Source organism: Arvicanthis niloticus, chromosome 3 (genome assembly GCF_011762505.2).
Source record: "Arvicanthis niloticus isolate mArvNil1 chromosome 3, mArvNil1.pat.X, whole genome shotgun sequence".
NCBI lineage: Eukaryota > Metazoa > Chordata > Mammalia > Rodentia > Muridae > Arvicanthis > Arvicanthis niloticus.
This window is the reverse complement of record NC_047660.1, coordinates 113,609,628-113,635,536: the sequence shown is the minus strand read 5'-3', so window position 1 is coordinate 113,635,536 and position 25,909 is coordinate 113,609,628. Positions and strand designations below refer to the sequence as shown.

At 37.2% G+C, this 25,909-nt stretch overlaps 1 protein-coding gene across 1 annotated transcript in view; it reads left to right on the top strand.

The window, feature by feature from the left end:
* Window positions 1-25,909, top strand: part of Spag16 (sperm associated antigen 16) — an 856,168-nt gene that overhangs the window by 30,073 nt on the left and 800,186 nt on the right. Inside the window, exons 6-8 of the mRNA XM_034498463.2 lie at window positions 10,597-10,704; window positions 13,487-13,604; window positions 24,998-25,064. Coding sequence (XP_034354354.1) covers window positions 10,597-10,704; window positions 13,487-13,604; window positions 24,998-25,064 — 293 coding nt within the window. The remainder of the gene's footprint in view (window positions 1-10,596; window positions 10,705-13,486; window positions 13,605-24,997; window positions 25,065-25,909) is intronic.

Here is a 25,909-nt window from a genome sequence, read left to right as displayed (position 1 = left end):
TCCATTCATTTTACATATAGGCAAAGAATCTTGTTTATATCTGATCATAAGCTCTTTAGAAACTGAATTCTAAAGTAATGTTTGGTGGAAGAAATCTTAAGAGAGTATAGCATTTTGGATGTGTTATAGTTACTGCTGTCTGCTCTTAATTCAGGACTGTAGTGCAAGGAAAAATTACAATTGTATATAGTTTAATGTGGAAAGTGGTGTGAGTTTAGAGTTGAAGGCAAAGTGACTGGTCCAGTTCTATATCAGTCTGATATTGTGGTATGACTGTTTCATACAAAAATCACACTTGAGAACTGTATAACTTAGTTATAATAAAATCTCAGTGTTTTAAGGGAGTGTACTTTTTTCCTGTTGGGTGGTATTCATTTCTACCCTCTGCTCTTTGCTGTGTTCAGTCCATGGTGAATATAGCAGCATCTGTAATTGTTAAAGGTGTTATTCTTATCAAAGAGATAGCTGTTCTGTACTGGGACAAAAGGAAAGGTACCCTGAAGGCAAGACTTTATCCGCCACAATTCCAGCTTGTGAAAATACAAATCCATTTGAAAGGAGAGACCCTTAATTAAGAAAGCTGCTAATGGTTTTCCTTTCTTCAAAATAACAACCAAAGAAAAAGTGCTTCCCTATAATTATCCTTGAAGAAATAAAAAGATGCTTATGAAAAAGGATCAGGTTACATTTTGATCTGACATCAGAACTTGAGCACATCATCCACATGGTGCTTTCTGTGCTTGTGCTTTTTGATATACACAAAAAGGAGATGGTCATAGAAGCTTTTACCAAGGTTTCAAAAAGTCTTTAAGTCCAGGCAGTGTGTGGCAGAGGTATATTTCCTGCAATGATGTTCTGAGGGTCCATTACATGAAGATTGGAAGGTGAATTCTATGTTGAAATGAAGAACCTAGGTTTGTAGAGATACAAGAACTGTTCAGTTCCCAACAAGGAAAACTTCAGTCATAGAGTAGACTTGATCCAAATGAGAGGGCATTATGCTACAGGTGGCAGTGCTGAAGAGATGGAGCTACAGAAGGCCATGCTTTCATTGAGAGTTCCAGATGTCAGATATAGAATTGATGGATTTGGTGTTTTACTTACTGGGCTTCTTGCTTTGATCTGGCTCTTCCTATGTTTCTGTTATTCTCCTTTGCAGTGGGAACGTTTATTATGTACATTGGACGTCTGTAACTTGATTTTATGTGGGCTCACAGTTGAAAGATTGTCTTGAGCTTCAGAGAGGAGTTTAGAGATTGCATTTTAAACAGCACTGAGCCTGCTGTAAGTCATGAGGCCATTTAGAGATGTACTAAATCAACTTTGCCTTATATGATGAAATAAGGCTTTAGGGGCCAGAGGTAGAGTGCTCCAATCTAAAGTGATGGTCTCTGGTGTCAGGCTGACCAGCGGGTGCAGTTGTGGTGGTTCACCTTCATTGCCAACTTTAGTGGATTTAGAATCATGGTGGAGTCACACATCTATGTATTTCTTTAATCCAAAAGTGTTTAACGGAGGAGGGAAGATCCTGCCTGAGTTTACGTAGCAGTATCCCATGAGATAGGATCCTGAACCGAATGGAAAAGGAGAAAATGTGTTTAAGTTCCATCTCTCTCTGCTTACTACAGAACTAATGTAGACAGCTTCATTTTTTGTGCATTGATTTTTATATATTTAAACATGTCAGTGCTGGTTGGATGGCTCATTAAGGCTCCGTTAGCTCCTTACTAGAGGTATGTGAGAATTCCACTTGGTCCCCAAATCCAGAGGAGTATTGGTCATCTTTTCTACTTTTCTACTTTCCACACCTTTATGTGATTAGGTAGTGATGTCTTGTAGTTTTGATATGCGGTTTGCTAAAAGCAGGTGATAATCAACACAGTATTTTGTGCTTCTTGTTCCTTTGGAATTTGTGGTACCAATGCTGCCCTTTTAGTATTTTAAAGTCGTTTGCCTAATTTTGATTACGTTGCTTATTTTGTTACTGAATTTTATGATTTTTTTTCTCTTTGAGATACACTTTGGATATTGTATTTCCCCTCAGACTGTGGCTTTACATTTTACTTCATTACTATGATTTTTTTAAGAGATTTATTTGATTTAAAGACTTATGAGTATACCTGTGTGCTGTGGTATTGATATCTTTGTTCTTCCCTCACATGTGTTGGTTCTAATTTCCATAGAAAAAAACACGGATGAGGTTGAGACTGATAAGGGCTTGAACATCAATCTTGTTAGTTCATCTCTGTGTGTATGTGTGTATGTACATCTTATGGAGGGAGAGGTTGATGCCTTGGTAACTCTGAGTCTTCTCTTTGCATGTACTCTCTGTAGTCATTTCAGTCTATCTAACAGTGAATATTTCTGAAACATCTTGAAATGTGCACTTTTCACATTGAGTTAACATCTGTATGCTTCATGTAATAGAGGACAGCCCTCCTGACCATTGTCCCAGGGCCTGTCATTATGCCTTAGACATAGTTGGGGCTTCTATATGCTACTATACTTTATGTTTACCATTAATAATTTTCAAGTAGTTGATGGGTTTTGTTTTCATAACAGTTTTGGGATTAGGCTTTATTTCCTTTCCGTGGTTGGAATTTAAGCAACTTTTTCCCCCAGGATAAATTTTGTTCCATTTTGAGGATTGTTTTCTATTTCAGAATCTTTACACTAATGAAATATAATACAGACTAGAAAGGATGTATAAAGAACCCCAAATATGTGATAGAGAATATACTGAGAATCCAAACTTAAAGACAGGAATGTATTCTTTTTAAAAAAATACTTTATTACCTTCTACCAAAGAGTATAGGACTAAAGAAAGTTAAAGTTTAATGGCAATTAATATGGAGGAAAAATTACAGGTGCTTTCTTAAGGGGCCTTGATTTTGAGTACAAAATTCACTTCTATAATAGGTCAAAGAGTGTCCAGCTTTAAGAAGACCCATTTAATTTAATGAGTTTCAGAAACAAACACTGTGAAAATAAAGATAATAACGAAGCCCATAAAATTTCATGCTTTAGTGTTTAGGTAATTGCTTGTTAAATTAAGAAGGTATTTTTTTTCTGGACATGGCTATATTCCTTCCTTTTGCAGTTAAAAATATAATGAAGTTTTCCTTCTATCTGGCTGAATTCCATTTGGCCCTTCAACAATTATTCCAATATTAATTTTTGTGGGTCAATGTAATTCATTTACCAGCAACTGAGGATAATGAAATACTTGGTAATTATATAATTATTGTTATCAGTGAGAAAAATATGTGGCAAGGATGGTCTGCTTTGGTTGGTGCAAGTAAACACATATTTCTATGTCCTATCTTGCCAAATTATGATGATGAAGTAATTCAATAACTTCATTACTAAATATATCCCAAAATAATTGCTTAAATTTATTATAAAATTGCTTTACTGGAGCTCTTCACTTAAGAATGATTTTAAGACTGTGATACTAAATCACATTCATGATGCATTGAAAAATTGATATTATGCTAAGAATACACATGTCTTAATATTATGTAGTTGAATTATAGATGGGTAGGTTCTGGTGTCCTAAAATGGGGATGTTTGATAATTATTGGAGCATATCATTAAGACAAGGTATGTATGAATATTCTCTCTGATACACAAGTTTAATAGACAGTTTCACAGAATACCTCTTCATTGCACTTGAACAAAATCTCTGTGTTTGCTGTCTGTGTTAATAAACTTTTTTTTCTTTTAGCACAAAGATGATGTCCTAATGTGATGAACTGATATGATGAATTTAAAATATTAATTGTTCACATGAATATTTTATTCTGTTCTTTATCCCAACTTCTGTTTTCTTTTATTTAGCAGACAGGCAGCAGGAAGGTCATAATAAGAGAAGCATCAGCATGAAATGAATTTAAATTGTTTTACTGAGTAGACTTCATTTGTGCAAACAGAGAGCAAGTTCCTGAAAACCAATTTAATGGTCAGAGAAACTTTAAAGTCTAATACTTCAGTCAATTCCTATGCTTTATTTCCTAGGATGAGCACAGATAGGTTTCTAAATGTGTATTGAAAAGTGAGGTGAGGTAATGCTTCACATTTGTGATTCTGGTGAGGGACTTTCCAGTATTTAGTTTTCCCCAAGCATTTTTTTTTAACCTATTGAGAATTTACAATTTCTCATTTCAAATAGAAGAAATAAAGTATATATTTATGGAATTAATTAACTAAGAACAAGACTGTTTCAATGAACTGTTTAAAATATACTCTCATGAAAGTTAATTTTTAAAATGTATTTTATTTTTATTTTATGAATGGGGTGTTTTGTCTGTGCAGTGTGTTTACAGTAACAATAGATTCCAAAAGAGGGTGCTAGAACCTCTGGAACTGTTGTAATGAATGGTGGTTAGGCATTATGTGGTGCTGGGTAACAAACCCAGGTACTTAGCAAGAACAGCGGTCTTTTAACTGCCAAGCCATCTTTCTATCCCCATTTTCACCTTTTATAAGGATTTATTATTTGTATACTCTTATCTTTGGACAATTAGAAGCAATGAAAGTACCTATTGTCACACACCTTATTTTGGAAGACAAGTCTCTTAGAAGAAGTGAGTATAACTCATCTGTTATGCTAAGTATTTATTATGTCCTGATCATGAAGGTTGCAGTGGAGGTCTATGGGAAAGAGATCGCAGGTGAGTTCAGAATTCCAGCCATCCTAGTTGTTCAGCCGACCTTATACAACATTAGTAATTTAAAAATCTGCCAAATTTTCGGTGTTCTTGTACTTTTCTTGACAATAGTTCATATGATGATTGTGAACCTTTGGATATTTGTGTGTGAGTTTGTGTGTGTGTGTGTATGTGAGTGAGTGTGTGTGTATGTGTGTGTGTGTGATACAAGAAGCCATTTTACTGTTTAAGTGTATACACTCTGAGGCCTAGTATACATGTATTTTGCAGTTGCTAATTCTGATATATTCATAGTTCATATATCTCCAAAGGTTGCATTACTAGGTAGAAATTTTTTATGGCCAACGTTATCTCCTTATCATCCTAGAACTATTTTAACCAAAGACTTGAACCCATTGATTGCTTAATTATGGAGATTTAACACTAGACTTTTAGATTGAATTTGTTTTCTGATATTTCCATTCATGTATATAGTACTTTCTTCCTCTCTTTTTGAGAGCAATTCTTTATATACACATTTTCATGCTTTCAATATAAAGTAAAATAAGGTTTTGTCTGTTTGCATTCTTACATTTTCACAACAAAATCCTGCCACAACCATTGACTTTACCCTCTCTATGTTTCCTCATTCTTCCTATATTTTTATCTACTACTCACTGGGGTCACGGGGTCAGGGGAAGGAGACACCAGATAGCTTCCTTCTCTTCTGGTTCATCCTCACCCCCAGTGGGGCCTTTTGTGTCCTTGAGCTCTGGTGGTTAGGACTCTAATCTTTCCAGCCTCCTCTGACCTGCTCAGTTTGTAGTTTCCCCTTGTATCTGTTGTTGTTCTTAGTGGAGTGTCCTCTAAGGCAGGAGTGAGAGACTCTATTTGGTAATATGCAATTCCAGGTCCTGCCCCTGGACTGAGATGTTTTCTTCTCTTTTTTTCACCTGTAAAGTGGCTAAGCTGCTCCCATGTGTGGGTGGCATTTTCATTACCCTCCTTACCCACTGCTTACTTCTGCATGGTAGCACCAGTAAGAGCTGTGAACACAAAAACTCATCTCAAAAGGAACAAGAGATAGTTCATTTTGAAGCTGAATATAAGTGACCATGAGCTGAGTGTAAATACAGATTCCAGCTGGCCTAGAGACCATAGTCTAATGTAATGATTTCATGGGTTTTAATGGAAAAAAAGATTACAAATTATGACACTGTTAGAACACATTCTTGAAAATATCAGATATGTGATGTATAGTGGGGGTAATTCCTGCTTAGTTTTAGATGTATCTGATTACAATCTTAGCTTTGGAATTGGTACAAGGTAGTGACTTGTTCCCCATTCTGGAGAGATTTTCCTAGTAGTAACAAGAGTAGGTGTTAGGTCAAACACAGATCTTATGAGTGGCCTTTAGGTATCTAAATGTAGTCTAAGAAAATTTGGCTGCAGATTTGCAACATCAAATTCACCATAACCACAGAAGTTTTCATGAGTTAAATTTCATGAAATTTTAACACTAGTTTGGAACACATTCCACCCCCAAATTTCAAGCTTCAGTTAAGTAGCTTCCTTGGTCTCTTGAATTTCCCTCATTTCCCCAGTAAAAACTGAGTGGATGGAGGATGGACTCTAGAAAGACCTTGAGAATGGACTCAACCTGCCCAGCCTTTTCAAACTGCCATAGTGACTTACTCTCACTTGACATTACTTGATATTTTCAAATGAGAGGTTGCCTACCTTCTCATCTGTTTATCTCTGTTTCAGTACAGTTTGTATCCCTGTCTTAGTGTGGGGTGATTTTTTCGTATGTTGTTTTCATGCTACGATTGTTACACTTCAGCTCTCTGGCATGTTCTAAAATTAATTTAAAATTTATCTGATTTTTTTTTATTGTTCTTAGGACAAAATGTATAAATTAGAAAATTTATACATCTTGATCAGAACCATGAATTATTTAAGATTTTAGCTTAATATTGAATAATGTTTAATTAGCAAATGGTAGCAAATGGTTATAATTCTAAGTTTGAGGCTTTGTGGAACTGTTGAAACTAAACAAAAAAATTTGAGAGCTTAGAACCTTCTGATGGCAAAAAGTAATCACAAACAGTTTCCTTGACGAACTCAAGGTGATTTTGACAAGAAAAATTATACTCCAAACCAATGAATTAGAAATACTTGCATTTTGTTTCTAATTTAGGCTTATTGTTGAGTGGGAAGCTATCTTCACTGTGCTATCTTCTATTCACAAACTACATGAAACAGTTGCAAAAATGTTGAAAAATAAGCTACATGTTTGAATGGAGATTAGCTTTAATTTAAAAAGTATAATAGAAAGATCTTTCTATTATACTTCTATTTCTAATAGAAATGTACTGGAATCTAAATTTTGTGTAACACTCAAACTTCCAAAATAATTGACTAGAGAGTACCTACTGTGTGGTAATTGATTAAAATGATATGAGTATGGGGGCTGGAGAGAAGTGTCTGTAGTTTTTGTTGTTTATCTGGAGGACAGGAGGTAGATAACCAGCACTCAGTCATTTTGACCGTTCATAACTGCTTGGCCCTCTAGCTCCAGTGTGTCCCATGGTTTCTTCTGATTTCTATAGGTTCCTGCATGTATATGCCCATAGTCATGCCCCTCACCACCAAGTGCCTATAAGTAATAAAATTTAAAAACAAACATAGATATGCATATATACATATGTAAATATGTATATATGAAATATATATAACATCTATCTATCTATCTATCTATCTATCTATCTATCTATCTAAATGAAAATATACAGGAAATACAATGGTAGATGTTAGGTCAAACACAGAGCTTATGAGTGTATCTAAATGTAGATTTAGAGCCTTTAGGTATGTAAATGTAGTTTAAGAAAATTTGGCTGCAGATTTGCAACATTCAAACAAACATTAAGTATCTATATCAAACAAAGCATTAAATAACATATCTTGAGATACTCCAAAGCTACTCTTGAACAATAGCTGTGAGATTGCTAGTTGGTAATTCCGTAATTAGTAGAGATTAATGGTTTTCAATTAAATTAGTGGTGGTTTTAAAAAAATATGAAAAGACATCAAATCACAAATAGTTTGATAGTAAAACAACAAAAGTAGATTTTGGGAAGTTTTCAAGTATTTTAGTGAGTTGTGTGAATATATAAGAAGCAACATCTATGTCATGAAAATCCTTGAGATGACTGATATCAGAGGGATTGCATCCCATGAATGTCCAGCAACTGATGGTCCATCTTCATTTTCAACTGGATTGAACTTAAAATCACCATAAAAACCCATTTCATGAAGTGCAGCTCTTCATTCTGATGGATCATCAGCTGATATGGTCCACGAGGACAGTGGGAGCAGAGATGACAAGTGGGGGAAGGGGTCTCAGAAGCCATGTGTGTATGGTGAATGACCACAGTGGCAGGTAGATCAGCTTTACTTCAAGTGATTCAAAGTTTATAAGTTTTGAAGGACTGAGGGTAGGAACACCCAGGATAAGCAAAGATAATTGAGGACTTAGGATACTGAAAAACCTCATTAGCATGGGGAAGCATTTCAGGAATCTCAGGTGCTGGCCTAACAGTTTCTTCTCAGGAGAAAGGAAATTGAACCTGTAATCTAACTAAGGCTAAGTGACATTCCTTAGGTAGGGGCACATGTGGGGCTTTAGAATTCTCCAGATAAGGTCATAGAAGGAGAAGCCCTGCTAATGAAGGGAGTCTTCCATATTTCATTGAGCCCAGAGGCTATCTGATCATGGTGAACTTTGACCTTAATTAACAGAGGTTTCCCACAATGAAGGATGTCTAGGAAGGTTTAACTGAAGAGATAAGGTCTCCCTTGAAAGCTACTATAACAGTCCCCCAGACCTTACCACAACTGACACCATGTTAGGCATACCATTCTGATCTTAAAACCCAGCACATAGGCCCAGCACTTGCCAAAATGGGAAGAAAGACTTGGTCCACAAGTCCAGGAAAGTCCTCTAATAAAAAGTCCCTAAATGTATTAACCTTGCCTTTTGGTTTCTGAAGTTCTATTTTTTTTTTTTTTTTTTTTTTAAATGAAGAGTGAAAACCAGGATGTTTTTTGTGTGTAAAGACAGAGTTGTAAGACTCTGGGATGTATGATTTGAACAAGTGACCTGTGTAGCCACCAGCTGGAAATAAAAACTTTGTTTTTGTTGTTAAGAATTTCTACAAAGTGGTCTCTGGTGGGCTTACTTAGCAACACTGCACCTCATGTCCTAAGGTCCATGTTGAGTAAAAAGGAGAAAGCCAGCTGCGCACCAACATTTCACTGTCTTAGCTTTCTCCCCGTGGATGTAACATGCTAGCTGCCCTTCAGTCCTGATGCTACAACTTCCCCACTGTGGTCACTGTGATATCTAATTGTGAGGCATTATAGGTCCCCCTTTTTAAAACTGTTCTGTCATAACTAGCAATGAGGAAAGCAACGAATACACATGGCTTCTTGGGTTTTGCTATTTCTTCTTGTAGCTAGTATCATACATATTTGTGCATATGGTTGAAAGCTGTAAAAAATAAAACTCAATTCTTGCCATGTTCAGCAGATGAGTTTCAAATATGAACATTTAAATCTTAGTTTACTGTACATACCAAAAAGTTGGCATGATGTGCGTGTTGGATGGAAGATGGTGATTGTTAGTGTTGTGTTCATCCCACTTTGCTTACGTATTTTATGTGTGATGCAAACTCTAAATTTCTTGTTAAAGATCAATAAAGCATATCCAAAAAAGAATTGAAAAATTAGGAAGAAGAACCTTAGAATTTGTATCATTGTCTCTTTGACCACACACCATCTATGATTTGATTGATGGTCAGAAGTCCTACTGATCAACATATGTTTCATCAGAATCCTAGAGACCTAATTTTATCCCATAAACTTCCTTGGCAGTGCCCCAGACACTGTTCCTCACAGAATCTTCTGACTTAGCTTACCACTGAGGTTTATCTGTGTGCATTTATGCAAATCTCAATTTTGCAATATTTGTGACACATAAAAGTATATTCTTTCCCTTCAGATCCTAATATATTGTATCTGCTTTCCAGGTCAATTCATTTCTTCTGAGTGTGCAAAGCTCAAGGGAGCAAGCAGCATGTTGTTAGTTATCTAATATGGATAGAGAACTGATATTTTGTTGTTGTTCATTATAACCCATCCTTTACTGAGACTAGCATATAACTGAAGTGAGTGGCATACTCCAATTAGTACTTCGCATAGAACTCCACTTTAGACAGAATTTGTATTCTTGCTCTATTCAAAGGTTTGCATGCCTATCCAGTATAACAATAGTTCTATTTAGACTGAATCACAAGTATGTCACATTTTAAACAGTTAATTTCTTATTGAGAATTTCATATATGTGATCAATTTCTCATAAGGATATCAATATCTGATCCTCTGTGGGTATATATTTCTCATCTTACCTAACAGAACAAAATTTTATCTTTTTGGAATTTCTGTGCTTTCCAATCTATCAGAAGTAAATGATCCAATATATAATCTATCTTGAAAAGTGGAGTAAGCTCTCTTCCTTTATTTCTATTTATTGTGAATTATTTTATTTTATATACATTTTAAATTTGTAAGCCAAAATTTCCTTTGGCAATAAATGAGTTACTGTGCACATATCATGCAAGCAAGTCTTCCAACTTGATTTAAAAATTTGAAGTATAAACGACTCACATTTCTGAAGTAAGGCTTTGTTCTTTCATAACTCAGTGATGTAGAGTGTGATGCATAACTGACTCATGCGTGAAATGCTGGTCTCTCAGTGAGAGGACAGCACCTTATGTGTTGCTCAGTTATCATTGGCTTACTCAAGGTTTGAACTCGACACTAAGTACTTTTCTCAGGAAGGAAATAGCAGTGGTTTTTGAAAGTTGGTGGTATTGGTGTTTTTCAGAAAGGCCAAAGAAGATCTGCTGAAAACTCAGAAGGAACGGGACTTCCATCGCATGCATCATAAGCGCATAGTGCAAGAAAAGAACAAGCTTATTGCAGACCTCAAAGGGTGAGATGCTCATGTGTGTTGACTTGAGCAGGGATGCACAAATGGACCTGTTCCTTTAAGGTTATTGGGTAAGAAGTTTAGGCCCTTGAATTGAAGCCATATCCACTCTATTGGAGTGTGTGATTCAGAAGTTAAACAAAAATATGAGAAAATGTACTCTATTGTTGCTTTGTCATTCAAGACACAGCCTTGGTAAGTCTGGTATGAACAAGGGACCTCAAGGGTGTGTTTTCAGTGAGGTAAGTTGTGAAGAGTGAATAAGCTTGTGGAGTGATGTCTTCAGGCTACTATTGTGAGATAGAGCACTACATGTAGCCACACTGATCATGGAGGAACATGGAACATTCACCAGATGACAGAGAACAGGCAGAGCTTTGCTGGGATACAAGCTATATCCTACCTTAGCTTGAATTTATGAGAGAAATTAAAGAAGCTATTTTGGGAGGTGTTATTCATACTTAGGATTCCTCTTTCATTAGCTTCCTTCCATTCTTTTTCTGTAAAGCAAGGAAGCAGTTTTATAGCCCTTAAGTAAAATGATCTTTTGTTTCTTCTATGATAATACAATATAACAAAACATTCTGTGTTGGCAATATATTAAAATATATTATCCATTATTATAGTGTTTATCTAATATAAACACTAGATATTTATGTTTAAATATATATCACACCCACTAAATATGCAATTAAAAGGTCATACTGAACTAGTTACTTTTATCAATGCTACTATATAATATTGGGCAAGAAGCAATTTAGGGATTGTAAGGCTTGTTCTGCTTATAGATTGAGGTCTTCATGCCATCATGCCTGGGCAGGCATGGAAGCAGAGCTAGGATGCTGGCTCATCGTATTAATCTGAAGTCACAGAGTAGAGATTGAATGAGAAGTGGAACCAGGCTAAAACAACCTTTAGGCTTTACCAGGGACTGACTGCTCCTAGTGAATATCAACCTCCTGAGGATCCTCTGCATTCCCTAACAACATCAGTATCTGGAGACCAAGTATGGGAATTCATGAAACTATGAATAACGTTTTGCACTTGAACTCTATGATTCTGCCCCTGTGTTTTATGAGCGCCCATCTCATAGTTCAGGATACATATTTTTGAACTTTCCATGTTTCCACAGTAATTAATACTTCCAGCACTGTTGAAAAGTCCCAACAGGTTTGGCACTCAAGGCAATCTCTTTACTGTGAGGCTTCATAAAAATAAAAAAGCAATTTATAATATATAATGATATGGAGTAAACAGTCGCATCTCAAAAGGGAGGGATGGTGGGATATAACAAAGCAAACTGAAATCTAGCAGGGCAGAAGACAAACCCTGCTTGCACATGTCTGGTGTCTGGGGCTTAAGATGGGATTTACTCTACTATGAGCATGGTGAGTAGCCCCACCCTTGGGTTTCTGCCACCTACAGCACATGTAGCTTCTCCCTGGCTTTGGGATTTTTTCTGTACCTATAGCTTCCCTCAGTAGTGGAAAGTTTTGACATCTCCAACATCATAAGGCTTTTATTGCAATGTATACCTACCATATTTTTATTCAAAGAATATATATATATATATATATATATATATATATATATATATATAGTGCTTACAAATGTAATGAAATAAAGCTACCAATGTATGATACAAAGTAACTTGAAAAACTGTGCTGAGTGAAAGAAAAGAGCTTTCAGTGAGAAAATATTCTATGGCACCAAATACACAATCCCAGGATTTCCTGGGATGCTAGAACTGCTGTTATATTTTGATAAATTATGATCTTAATGGATATATACATTAAATGGATAACTCTGACACGGGATCTATATATTTTACTTCACATAACATATTCTTTTGTAAAAATTAAAGCATAATTTGAAGACATTTTCCAATTAAACAATATTTTGAAGGTATTTCTATCATATCTTAAGTAGTGTTGTCTTTTGTGAGGCATTAAACTATTTGTAGCATTAGAGAAATGATTCCACACTTAAGAGTGTTTGAAAAGGACCTCAGTACCTTTTGCAGTACCCTTAGGAGGCATCAAATAAGTACATGTAGCTCCTGTTACAGGGCATCTGACACCCTCTTCTGATTGCTTTGGACACCTGCACACATGCAGTGTACAGTCACACAGTCATATAGGCTCAAATTAATATATTATATATATATATATTCAAATATATATTATACTTTGTTTTCTTAATATGAAGTCAAAGAAACACATTTCCAAGAATGTCTTTTATCTTGGCATAAACAAAAAACTCCTGGTTTCTGGTTTAATTGTCTATTGTTTGTAACTCTGTTTTTTGAGAATTGTGAATTTATATTAGGTTTTGTGAAACAAGGTCTCATGTATCCCAGGAAGGTCCTGAACTCACTATGTGGCTGCAATTGGCTTTGAACTTCTGATCTTCCTGTCCCTGCCTCCTAAGTGTTGGTATTACAGGCACATAGCATATATACTCTCTAAATTTGAAAGAACTGCAACAGTCCTCTGAGTACACACTTGGGTACAGAAAAATGTACTGCTAGGAAATTGGAAAGTATGGAATAAAAATATAGTTTGTGTATTTATCCCTAACCTGAGGTAGACTGAGATTACACAGGAAATAACACTCTGTTCTTCCTGGCTCTGGTATGTTGACCTTTACATAGCTATTCATTTTTATTCATAAGCACACAAAGATGGGATGAAAGAAGAAAGAAAAGGATTAGATGTTAGATGAAAATCACTGATGTAGCCATTTTACCCTTTCTGATGATGCAATTGGCCTTTTACTTTTATAGGCTGAAATTGCATTATGCATCTTATGAACCAACTATAAGGGTGTTACATGAGAAGCATCATGCTTTACTGAAGGAGAAAATGCTGACATCTTTGGAAAGAGATCGAGCTGTTGGGAAGGTAAGGAAAGAGGCAGCCACAGCTACCTTGAAACAATTTGTAATCATTTCTTGTTTATTGTACATGCATGCATGTATGCGTGTGTGCATGTGCATGTGTGTGTGCATGTGTGTGTTTGTGTGTATGAATGTGTGTGCTCAAGGGTATGTATGCACAGGGAGGCCAGGTACATATGTATGCATATGCAGGATATCATGTGTTATTCTCAGACATGCTGTCTACTTCCTTTTAGTCAGGGTCTCTCATTGGACTGAAGCTCACCAATTATGCTAGACTGTTTGATCAATGAGTCCCATGGATTTTCTTGTCTCTATATCCCATGTGTTGGGATCACAAGTATGTGTCACTATGTTGGGCATGTGTATGTGGGGATCAAGCAATTTACCAACTGAGCTGTTGCGCCAACTTTTAGCGTTCATTTTTATGAGTAAATTAATAGTTTTGTTTTTTAGTTGAATTTTAAAACATTGTCCAGCAATTTGTATATAAAATTTATTTGGAAACATGATGATAAGTATCTAATCTATTAACAGCCCATAATGATTATTAATGAATTAATTAACATGTATCTGAAACATGAAATAATATGTTACTAAAGTACAGTTACATCCAATAGAGGGCTAATACTCAATATATACAAAGAACCCAAGAAATTAGACTCCAGACAACCAAATAACCTTATTAAAAAATGGGGTATAGAGCTAAACAAAGAATTTTCAACTCAGGACACTCGAATGGCCGAGAAGCACCTAAAGAAATGTTCAGCATCCTTAGTCATCAGGGAAAAGCAAATCAAAACAACCCTGAGATACCACCTCACACCAGTCAGAATGGCTAAGATCAAAAACTCAGGTCATAGCAGATGCTGGCAAGGATGTGGAGAAAGAGGAACACTCCTCCATTGTTGGTGGGATTGCAAGACGATGCAACCACTCTGGAAATCAATCTGGTGGTTCCTCAGAAAATGAGACATAGCATTACCTGAGGACCCCTCTATACCACTCCTGGGCATAGACCCAGAAGATGCTCCAACATATAACAAGGACATATGCTCCATTATGTTCATAGCAGCCTTATTTATAATAGATAGAAGCTGTAAAGAACCCAAATGTCCTTCAACAGAGGAATGGATACAAAAAATGTGGTACATTTAAACAATGGAGCATTACTCAGCTATTAGAAACAATGAATTTGAGAGGTTGTTAGGTAAGTGGATGGAACTAGAAAATATCATCCTGAGTGAGGTAACCCAATTACAAAATAACATACATGGTATTCACTCACTGATAATTGGATATTAACCAAGAAGCTCAAAATACCCACGATTCAACTCACAGACCACATGAAGCTCATGAAGAAGGAAGACCAAGTGTGGGTGCTTTGGTCTTTCTTAGAAGGAGTAACAAAATACTCAAGGGAGCAAATATGAAGACAAAGTATGGGACAGAAACTGAAGGAGTGGTCATCTTAAGACCATTCCACCTTGTTATCCATCCCATGTGCAGTCACCAAAGGTAGATGCTGATGTGGATGTCTGGAAGTGCATGCTGACAGGAAGCTGATATAACTGTCTCCTTAGAGGTCTGTCAGAGTCTGACATATTCAGAGGCAGATGCTCACAGATAGCCATTGAACTGATCAAGGTTCCCAATGTAGGAGTTAGAGAGAAGGAGCCCAAGGAGCTGAAAGGGTTTGAGGCCCCATGAGGAGAGCAACAATACCAACCAAGCAGAGCAGCCAGGGTCTAAACCACCATCCTGGGAGCACATAGGGAGAGACCCATGTCTCCAGCTGTATATGTAGGTGAGGATGGCCTTGTCAGGCATAGGTGGGAGAGGAGATCCTTGGTCGCCTGAAGGCTGGACGCCGAGTGTGGGGGAATTCGAGGGTGGGGAGGTGGGAGTCGGGGGAGGGTAGGTGGGGATACATCCTCATAAAATTAGGAGGAGGGGGGATGTGATACGGGGTTCCTTGGGGGTGAAATGGGGTAAAAGGATAACATCTGAAATGTAAATAAAATATCAACTAAAATTTTTTTAAAAAACGAAAATACTTAGCTGTTGTCGTAAAAACAATAAACAAAATGGTTAAAATGTGAGCTTTGAAAGCTATCGACATCAGCTTTAAGCAACATACTTAGGTGAAACATAGATTTTGAGAATGACACCTGGTCTAATTATGCACACTCTAAGGACCTAAAATGTTGCACACCCATAGTTATTAAAGATTGATGTGAGACAGTGGCCCTCAGTTTTCTCTATCCCATCAACTGGTCTTAATGATGCAGCCTCTCAAAGGAGTATGCAAAGTGGAAGCTAGTCTTATCAAGAGCTATTACAAAATAATGAAACACAGAGAAAGATTAATAGAAACTGTGAGAGAATGTGGGGTTTCCAAGAGTAGAAAAAAATCTATTGAACTTCCTTTGTTCTTCTTTTTTTATAGGGCATTATTAGAAACTTGACAAAGGCTGAGCTACTCTACTGAGTTTGGTTAATTCTCTGGATAATTATAGGCCAAAATAATAAACAGTCCACAAGTTCTATGCAGCTTGAGCTAACCAGGGTATGGTATATACTGTTTGAGTGGTGCTTATCTAGTTGAGGTAATTGAAGAGCACCTCTATTCATTTTTGAGTTTATATATGTTAGTAATTGACCTTGACTCTCTGCTAGCTATTGGCTACTTAGCCAGCTTCTTTACCTCAGACCTTGCTATTAATTATTCTGATTTCTCTGACTGTCACTTCCTGACATAGACTGCTAATCATCCTTCACTGGTTGCTTTGGCTCTCTCTGACATTGAATCTATCCTAAGAGTTAATTTTACTGAGATCTTTTTGTCCTCACAGCTACCATGAAGTAGCTGAGACTTCTTGTTTACCTCTTTGTCTAGGGGATGGTCTAGGTCTCATTCCTGAAATGTCTGTTAGAGTAGCCATGTAAAAAGCAAGAATTCTGTAATAAACAGTAGTGCCTAGCACAAGTTTCACAATTTGAAAAGTTCTCTTGTAGTAAGCCAGCTGGCCTATTGTCACTGACATTGCTTTCTAGATCCAGGTTATCAACATCAGGTCCATGTTGCTTTTAACTACAGGCATTAAATCTTTTAATTGCACTGTGGATGAGCTTCTACAATGCTGATAGAAAATGATCAAATCAATTTGATATCAGAGTCTGTAGGTGTTCTCTATGGCAAAGGCGTACCTTGCCTGCCTCTTGCTGATCTGCATTCATTAGTCCAATGCCAACCTTTGCCACACCTTCTGCATATTCCAGAAGGCTGAGGCCATGGTGAGGACATTTCAGACACACATACACTCTTTGATTTTCACACTTAATTACTGATTTACTAGAAAAATAGGGAAATTGGGAGTACTGGTGTAAATCTAAGAGTCTGTAAGTCAGTTCTGCAAACATTTAGGTTTTTTATATTTTCTTCTGCTTTCTCACATAGTAAATAGAAATGAACCACTTCACTTGCCTTTAAGACCAACATTCTGTGAAGTGAAAGCATGGCTAAGAGTTAAAATAATATCAGGAATCGAGTTTTAATTTTTTATACCATGACACAGATGCACAGCAAACTTGTTACTGTGAAAAAGTGGTTTTATTTGTCTTTCAACCCATACTTCTGCTGAAGACAATAGATAGCCCATCTGCTAGAGATCATGTGGATTCTTCCGGGTTAAAACAGCCTCTTTACGTTTAGCACAGGATGTGTAAAATGTTATTAAGTGCTTAGCAGAAATTGATTTTCTGTTAAATTTCTTAATCTTTATCAGTCAAAGGCCACTTAAATATGCATATGATGTGAAGTCTACTTGCTATTGTCTGTTCATACTTTCTGGCATTATATGTCAGACTTGATGGGGTTTTGATGTTGATGTACCTATGTGGTTGCTTTGAAGGAACCATGAAACATTTCTAACTTTATAGTCTCTGTTATAGAGTCTGTGAACATTTTAGTATGGATAGTCTCTCTCTCTCTCTCTCTCTCTCTCTCTCTCTCTCTCTCTCTCTCTCTCTCTCTTTCTCTGGGGGGGGTGTCCTGCCTATATTTCTGGTCTAGTATTTTAAATATTACCATTCCTTGAGAGATATCTCAGTAGTCAAGAGCAATTGTTACTCTTATAGTTGTGAATCACATGGTGGTTTTACAACTATCCATTAATCTAGTTTCAGGGGGTGTGATGCCTTCTGATGGAGATGGGCAGCAGGCACACAGGGATGCACATATATACATTAAGGCAAAACATTCAGACACATTCAATAAACCTGAAATAAAATTATTTAAGTATTAACAGTTCTATGTACCTCTACAGAGGTATGATGAAGATTGGCTGTAGAGAGTTTAAGCACGATCTGAAAGGCCCTGTAGTTTAACAGCATAATACAAACTGTGAAATGTCTGTACAGCATGTCAGCATTCAAGGCTGTTTTCTGAGGAAGTGGAGGTATATGTATTGTACTTGGATCCATTTTTTTATCAGAATAAAAAAGTCTTTATTGGTTCTAGATTTTTACAGTTGACTTGAAAGTAGCGTGCTTTGCAATGACAGGGCATTAGAAAATCCCAAAACACAACTTTAAAAAAAAATTTATTTAGTTTTATTACTTTTGTGTGTTTATTTTGCCTGCATGAATGTATGTGTACCATGTGCATACCTGGTGCCTATAGAGGACAGTTGACAGCATCAGATTCCCTGGGACTAGAGAATGGTTGTGAGCTGTCATCCGTGAGCTGTCCTATGGGTATGACAAGTACTCTTAACTGTCAAGCCAGTTCTTTAGCCTGAAAATCAATGTGCTTCTATGATGGGATACTAGTATACTTCTTTCATAGTGTACATAGTTTACTAGTGGAAAAAAAATCACAAGATAGAATTAAAGGACTTTCCCTGTGTAAGAGAGCTGTGACTAGCTCGGCACCTAGTACATTGTAAAATAAGCTGTCGTTTATTTGCTGACTGATGTACTTGGATCAACTTAGACCCAGGTTGATCTAAGCATTGACTCCTGCCCTGTCATTTACCAACTAGGCAACTTAGTTAAACTGTTAAACCTCAGTTTTTTCATTCAAAAAATATGAGGGGCTGAAGAGATGAGCTCTGGCTACTCTCCCAGAGGACCCATCTCTAACTCCAGTGCCAGGAATCCGACTTCCTCTGCCTTCAGTGGCACCAGGTATTCACATGCTCCACATGCCTTCATGCAGGCAAAACACAATACACACAAATAATAATGAAAATAATGATAGTAATAATTTTATTTTATTTTAAAGGGGCTTATTGTTTTATTTTATCATTATTTTTTAAATACATTTTAGATTTTATCCCCTCACCCCATTACCCCCACCATCCAGGAATCCCCTAACCCATCCCCCCCCCTCCTGCCTCCACAAGGGTGTGCCCTCACCTACCTCCCACTCCCCCCTCCCCACCCTCGAATTCCTCCCTGCTCAGTGTTCAGCCTTCATGGGACCAAGGATCTCCTCTCCCACCCATGCCTGACAAGGCCATCCTCCCCTAAGTATACAGCTGAAGTCAGGGGTGTCTCCCTTTGTGCTCCCAGGCTGGTGGTTTAGACCCTGGGGAGCTCTGGTTGGTTGGCACTGTTGCTCTCCTCTTGGGGCCACCAACCCTTTCAGCTCCTTCAGTCCTCTAACTTCTCCATTGGGAACACTTGATCAGATCAATGGGTACCTGTGAGCATCCACCTCTGGATATGTCAGACTCTGGCAGACCTTCGAGGAGACAGTTACATCAACCTCCTGTCAGCATGCACTTCCTGACATCCATATCAGCATCTATCTTTGGTGACTGGATCAGTTTTAAACTACGAAATATGTTTATCTTTTCCTTCAAGTCAAACCATCTTTCTCATGTTCTCGTGCCTGACCTTTGATTTCTCCTCTTTTAGGCTCTATCTCCTTGTATATCATTGTTCTGTTGCAGGGGGCTATGTTTTGTGGGGTGGTGCGCTGTGAGAAGCAGCTGGGTTCCTGGTTGAGCATAGGCCTTGAACCCTGGACCTTTATCAGATGGCAGGTGTTCGGCTCTGCTCCCTGGCCCTGATTCTTTTCATTTAGCTTCAGGCCTCCACAGCCCCTCTCACAGAGAGGTCTATGGTCATCAGAAACAAGGAATAGTGCCTCAGGCTCTCCCACATGTAGATGAGGTATCTCCAAGCTCTCAGAGCAAGCCCATAGGCATTAGCTGCCAGACCCTAACCCACCCTGAAACTGTATATAAGGGCTCTATATAGGAGAAGTAAAAAGTGTGTGAGAATCATCCCACTGTCTGAGAGAGTTTCTGTTGTAAGAGATGTAACACTTAGGAAGAGATCTGCTCTCCAGAAACACCTTCAGGACCCTCCCCTCCCCTCCCTGATAGCTAGCCAGCCAGACTGGAGAGATGAGTGCAGCACCTGGGAGTAACTGAGCAGCAACAGCAGAGACAGGCAGCAGAGGAGGCAGCAGGATCAATTCCCCTCTGCTCGCACTCTGTCCTCTTTGTCCCGGACCAGCAACAGGTTGGGCTGGAAGATGTGGGTGGAGGCAGCGGTAGAGGCAGCAGCGGACCCTTCCTGCTCCCACCCTGTCTTCAGCTGGGCCGGAGATCGTCGTGGGACACCCTCCAGAACAGGGACCCACAATGTTTCTGTACTACTATTCACTGGAAACCACTCCATGTCCCCACTTGTCTCAGTAATATCCACACCTCTTCATACAGACTAATTTCTAAAGTTTTCACTTAATTTTAAAAAAGAAAACAAATTTGGAAAATATTTTCTGATGGAAATACTAGAGTTTATTTCTTGATATTGAAAATGGAACAGTTAGGATTTAGAATCAGCTTTCCTCTCTTAGCTATAGCTGCTGTTTAAAGCTGAAGACTAATTAAAGTTTTAGAAAGTCATATTTAAATAGATTCACTAAGAACAAAGTTGATAAAGGCATCTGATTTTTGTTTTCAGGATTGTTTTTTAGATTCAAAATCCAATATCCTTGGGATGTATTCTGTATGATATATTACTCACACCAACACATATTCAAACTCCACATGGGTCAAATGATTGAATAAGCTTATATCTTAATGTCCTTAACATAGGTTCAAGAACGGTTCTAAGAGTATCTAATCTTTACACTAAGTAGTAGAAAATTTATAATTTGTTGAACCCAGTTAACTAAGTGGCAAAAGACTGTCAAAAGTTATTCTGTTATAGTCTTAGAACTAATGATCTTAGTCCCCAAATTAGAGAAGAACTTAGGGTTTTAGTCATAAACATTTTCCTGGAAAGTAAGCCATGCATTCAGGGACTGAAACTTTCTTAGCTAAAATTTCCAAGGAATTTTAATTTGAAAGACAGAAACCAATTTGTTGCCAATAAACCTTTTCTTATTAGAGCTGATTCATAAGTATATCCTGACTGTGTGGTCACAGGTTAATCTTCTAACCTAAACCTATTAGTATGTGATGAAGCCACAAAATTCATTCAAAATATATGTACAATGAGAATATATTTAAGTAGATGAAAAATTCACCAATGATTTGTCATAGAGGATAGATCACATTTATGCTTATCTTTAAATGTAAGGTTTATTCTATATATCCTGAAATCTCACTTTCAATTCATACCTTAAGGATGTATGTTAAAAGCAGTAGAATAGAATCTTCTGCTTGCTATGGAAACCAACCCAGGTCATCATATCCTCAGATTCTTATCTTAATGAGCATTTAACTTACTATGTTGTTCTTCAAAGATATATAATAACTGCATTGTAAATGGGCAGAATTTATAATCTTTCAAATGAAAATTCCTTGGGAATTTTATACACGAGTACTGTTTTAGAATCATTTCCATGTGTTCTCCCTGCTGCAGACTAACCCATGTCCCCCAGTTTTTTCTCCTGGTCAAACTTCTGCTTTGATTGTGATTGTTGCATGCACACACAAAATAATTGCACATATAATTGCAACCAATTATGTCCACTTAGTGTGGTTCATATGTATATGCATTTAGGGCTGACCACTTGGGATTGGGAAACCTATTAAGGGGCTCTTCTCTGGAAACAAGTTGTTCTCCCACTCCCAGGAGCTGTTAATTGCCTGTCTAGCTTTATATCTCAGGGTGGGGGATTTGAGATTTGCCCCATCCTTGTGAATTGGTGTGACTCTCAGAATTTAGACAATTTAAACTATTACATTTATAATCTTAAAGAGTGAAAGTACACATTTACTAGATAAAAATCCAGTAAGCATTTAAATAGCTTTGGTATATAAGAAACATTAAAATGGCTTTTAAATTTACATAAAACTTAAAACATTACGGTTCTAGTTGTTAGTTTTGAAAGTATATGGAAAATATTTTCATAACTCTGAAAAAATTCCATAATTCATAAAAATTCAAATTGCATTTGGTTTGTAAGTGCATAGGTATGATAGTTAACAGTCATTTTGCACTTGATGGTATTTAGGATTGCCATGGAAACACATGTCTGGGCAGGTCTATGAAGGTATTTACAGAAAAGTTCAACTGAAAATAGAATAATAATGCCATGGCTTGGTATCCAGGACTGGATAAAAAGGAGATAGCAGGCTGAGCACCAGAATTTGTCTCTGTATCCTGATTGTATATACAATGTTGCTAGCCCTCTCCAGGCACCTACTCTCAGGTCGTTCTACCATGAAGGACTGAGCCCTCAAACTGAGAGATGAAGCCTGCAGTCTTCATTCCTTAAGTCGCTTTGTCATGTAGTTGTCAAAGCAACAGAAAATAAAAAGTAACAGACAACTGGGACTGAAGAGTTTGGCCACTGCTGTGAAAACCTGATGATGCGGTTCCTAGCAGGCCGTGGGACTAGTTTCTGGGAATGATGTGGAAAGTTTGGAACTTTGGGCCAGAATATTCTAAGAATGCCTAAAGTAGAGCTTAATACATCTTTCCAGTAGCTGGTAAAGAAGATAAGCATAATGACAAAAGCAAATAATGGAGGTCCGGCTCAGGATACTTAAGAGAACAAGGAGCTGTCAGAACTGAGCTAGAACCAGGTAATGTTATATTCTGGGAAAGAATCTGCCTGAGTTCTTGTTCCTGTGTATGGGAGAGAGGTTGAATTAAAAGGTAATGGACTACGGTGTTTGGTAAAGAAAATTTCTCCTTAATAGTTATAGATACAATCTCTGCTTCTGCGCTCACCTTGTCTATAGCTTTAAATTCTCCCCTTCCCCTACTCCTTTCCTTAATAGTCTTCAGTTGAGATTGTTGCAACGTTAGAGACAACAGGACCATACTGAGGAGAAGCTGTCGGCACAGTGTAGAGCCCAGCTAAGAGAAGCTGTGTGTGCTGTAGGCAGCCAGACTTGAGTGTGGAGCTGCCCAGTTCCACTGGAGTCCATGTGTTTCCACCAATAGCCCTAAAGCTAAAAGCTCTTAGTAGCCAGGTATCTAGAAACTGAATCAAGTTTCTTGTTCTAAGACTCTGTTAACAGAGAGGAGATCACAACTGAGAATGTCTTCACAAAACTGACTTACAGGCAAGTCTGTGGGATGTTTTCTTGCGTCAGGATTGATGTGGGAGGGTCCGATTCCTTGTGTGTTGTTACTACATGGAATCTGGACAGGTGGTCCTCGCAAGAAAGGAAGCTTAGCAAGATATGATGAGTAAGCCAGTAAGCATTGTTCCTCTCCTTCAGTTCCTGGATTCAGGTTACTGCTTTTGAGTTCCTGACCCAAGTTCCCTCCAGGTTGGACAATAAGCTGCAAGCTGAGATAAATCTTTTACTCTGTAGTTTGTTTTTAATCATAGTGTTTACCACATCAACAGAAACCTAACTTAGATTCTATCCAGAAAGAATTCCCAGTGATCTGGCCAAAAGATTAAATAATGTGGATTTGGAATAATTCAAAGAAAAAATAAATTTCTCTGGTCTTAAATTATAAAGATGATCCAGTGAGTAACGGAGTGGGGCTGTAATAGGCTAATTTCACATAGAAGAATGCCAGATAGCTTCAGTGGACTTTCCTTCTCTCAGGGAGGTTGAACTCGACAGTTCATTAGCTATGTGTTGGGTGTACTTAAAGAATTGTTTTCAAAGCCAGAATACATCCGGGGAAAAGAACATCACATGTCACTGCAGTGAAGAAATCTGGCAAACTTCCTCCGCCATGTACCAAGGTTAACTCATCATCTTAAACTGTGTTGAAGACAAGTACCTGTGAGGAATGCATAATTCTAGTTTAGCCATGGGAGAAGGGAGTCATTCTGCATTCATGTCCATCCTGTGGGGTATTTATGTAGGGCGCTTTACAACCACCCTGTAGGGTACTTTGTAACCAGTGCTTCTCAAGCACTCAGGTCCACTAACAAAAAGGAGCATTTCAGAAATGCATTATTCCAGTGACTCAATGTAAGGTGGTATTCTGATGAACTCCAGGGTCACAAATGAAAAGCAAACCAACGGAGGTTACTACATGGTGATATATTAACATTGGGTTATCACTTGTAAAAGTGTGAGCCTGTGTGTGGGGCACACTGTAATTCCTAGCACTGTATCAACCACTATTGTATGTTGCTTACGTGTTCTGATACGTTTATAATTCATTTGCCTCCTGAGAAAACTGATCAGTCATTTATTTAACCCTAGAATTCCATTAGTACCAGTCTACTGGTTACAATTCATCTGCTATTTTTTTTAATCTAAATGTACTGGTATCTAGTTATAGTCAAGAAATATGTACATTTGTATGTAATTAAATGGAAGGTATTTTATGCTTGGGTAATTATGTACAGTAAAGAAAGACAGATTTAGAAGTTGAATTTTAAATTTGATTCTGTGATTCAGGGAATAGAGGTATAGGCGTGCTACAGAGCCAAACAATGTTATTAATTATAAGAAATGGTTAATAAAACAGGTTCTCTATGTAATAAATAATTATTATGGACATAAATATAGTTAATTATACTTTTGTTCCTGAATAATACTTACTCCATAGTTTGTAGATATAAGAGTAAATTGCCATAGTTAATAGGTACAAAGATAAATTGTGAGGAAATTTAAGCAAAGGAAAACCCTCTCTCAAAGTAGAACTGAACAGTTGTAAAGTATTTAAGGCAAATTTTTTTGTTTAAGAAATTTTGCTGTGAGATACACACTTCAAATACTTTGTATGGTAAATGACTAGTGGTTGCACATAGAATTGAATTTTAACCAAAACAGTGCTATCTTTCTGCTAAAACTTATTTTCAATATTTTATAACTTAAAGGCATGGGTTCCAGAGCAATTAATATTTTTATATTTTGCAATCAGTTTTTAAATGTTCATTTTGCTTAACATTTCAAAATTAAATTACTACTTATAATGTCACATGTTTGCATTATTTGCTTTTAGATTTCTGGGCTTCAAGCAACACTGAAAAATATAGACATAGGACATATTCAGGTCCCTGTAATCAAAGGTAAGAACATAATGTTTATTAATACTGACCTGATAATATTTCAACCTGACCAGTGATCAGCTTTCTAGATATATTTAAGAGGGAATAAAGGTTGTGGAAACTAGTTTGTAAATAAACAGATCAATAAGAAATCTATATGTGATATAATAGAGATTTATTTTAAACTAATGTATGTTTTAGGAGCTATAGAAAGACTCCTGGGCAGAGTGTGATGGGATTTCCTGGTAGCAGACAAGCCTTCTGTCCATATATCAAACTATAACTAAAGTATAGATGAAGCAATAGATTTTGGACATTGACAAACATACAGTACAGGTCATAGAAGACAAATGACATACAGAAATATACAGACTGAGTTCCACAATTGACCATGGGTTCATGACTAAGAAACCTTACAAACCAAGCCTCATCTAGAGATGGGTGCCTAGAACATATCAGTCTAGATGAAGTGAGAAGGGAAATTCGGAGTTGCTGAAACAACTGGAATCTTTAGAAAATGTTACAGATTAGTTGGAATGAGGAGCAATCGCTCCTGCAAGGGAGATGAATATTGGTTCTAAGTTGATGACAGGTCTGCTTCTATAAAATAGCACTGCTTGAGACTTGCAGAGAGGGAAATTTCTGTAGGACTAAGAAGAAACTAGACACTCTCCACATCAATCCTGATAGGAGGAGATACTGCAAGGTTAGCTCTGCCTGGTGGATAGGCCACTTTTGTGCATCTTTAACAGCATGATAACATTCAGAATCCCATATTTGCCCTATAGAATGAAAGACAAAGCCCACAAGGGTTCATAGGAGACTGAGTTTAAAGCAGGATTCTTACCAAGTTAGTGGCCCTAGAA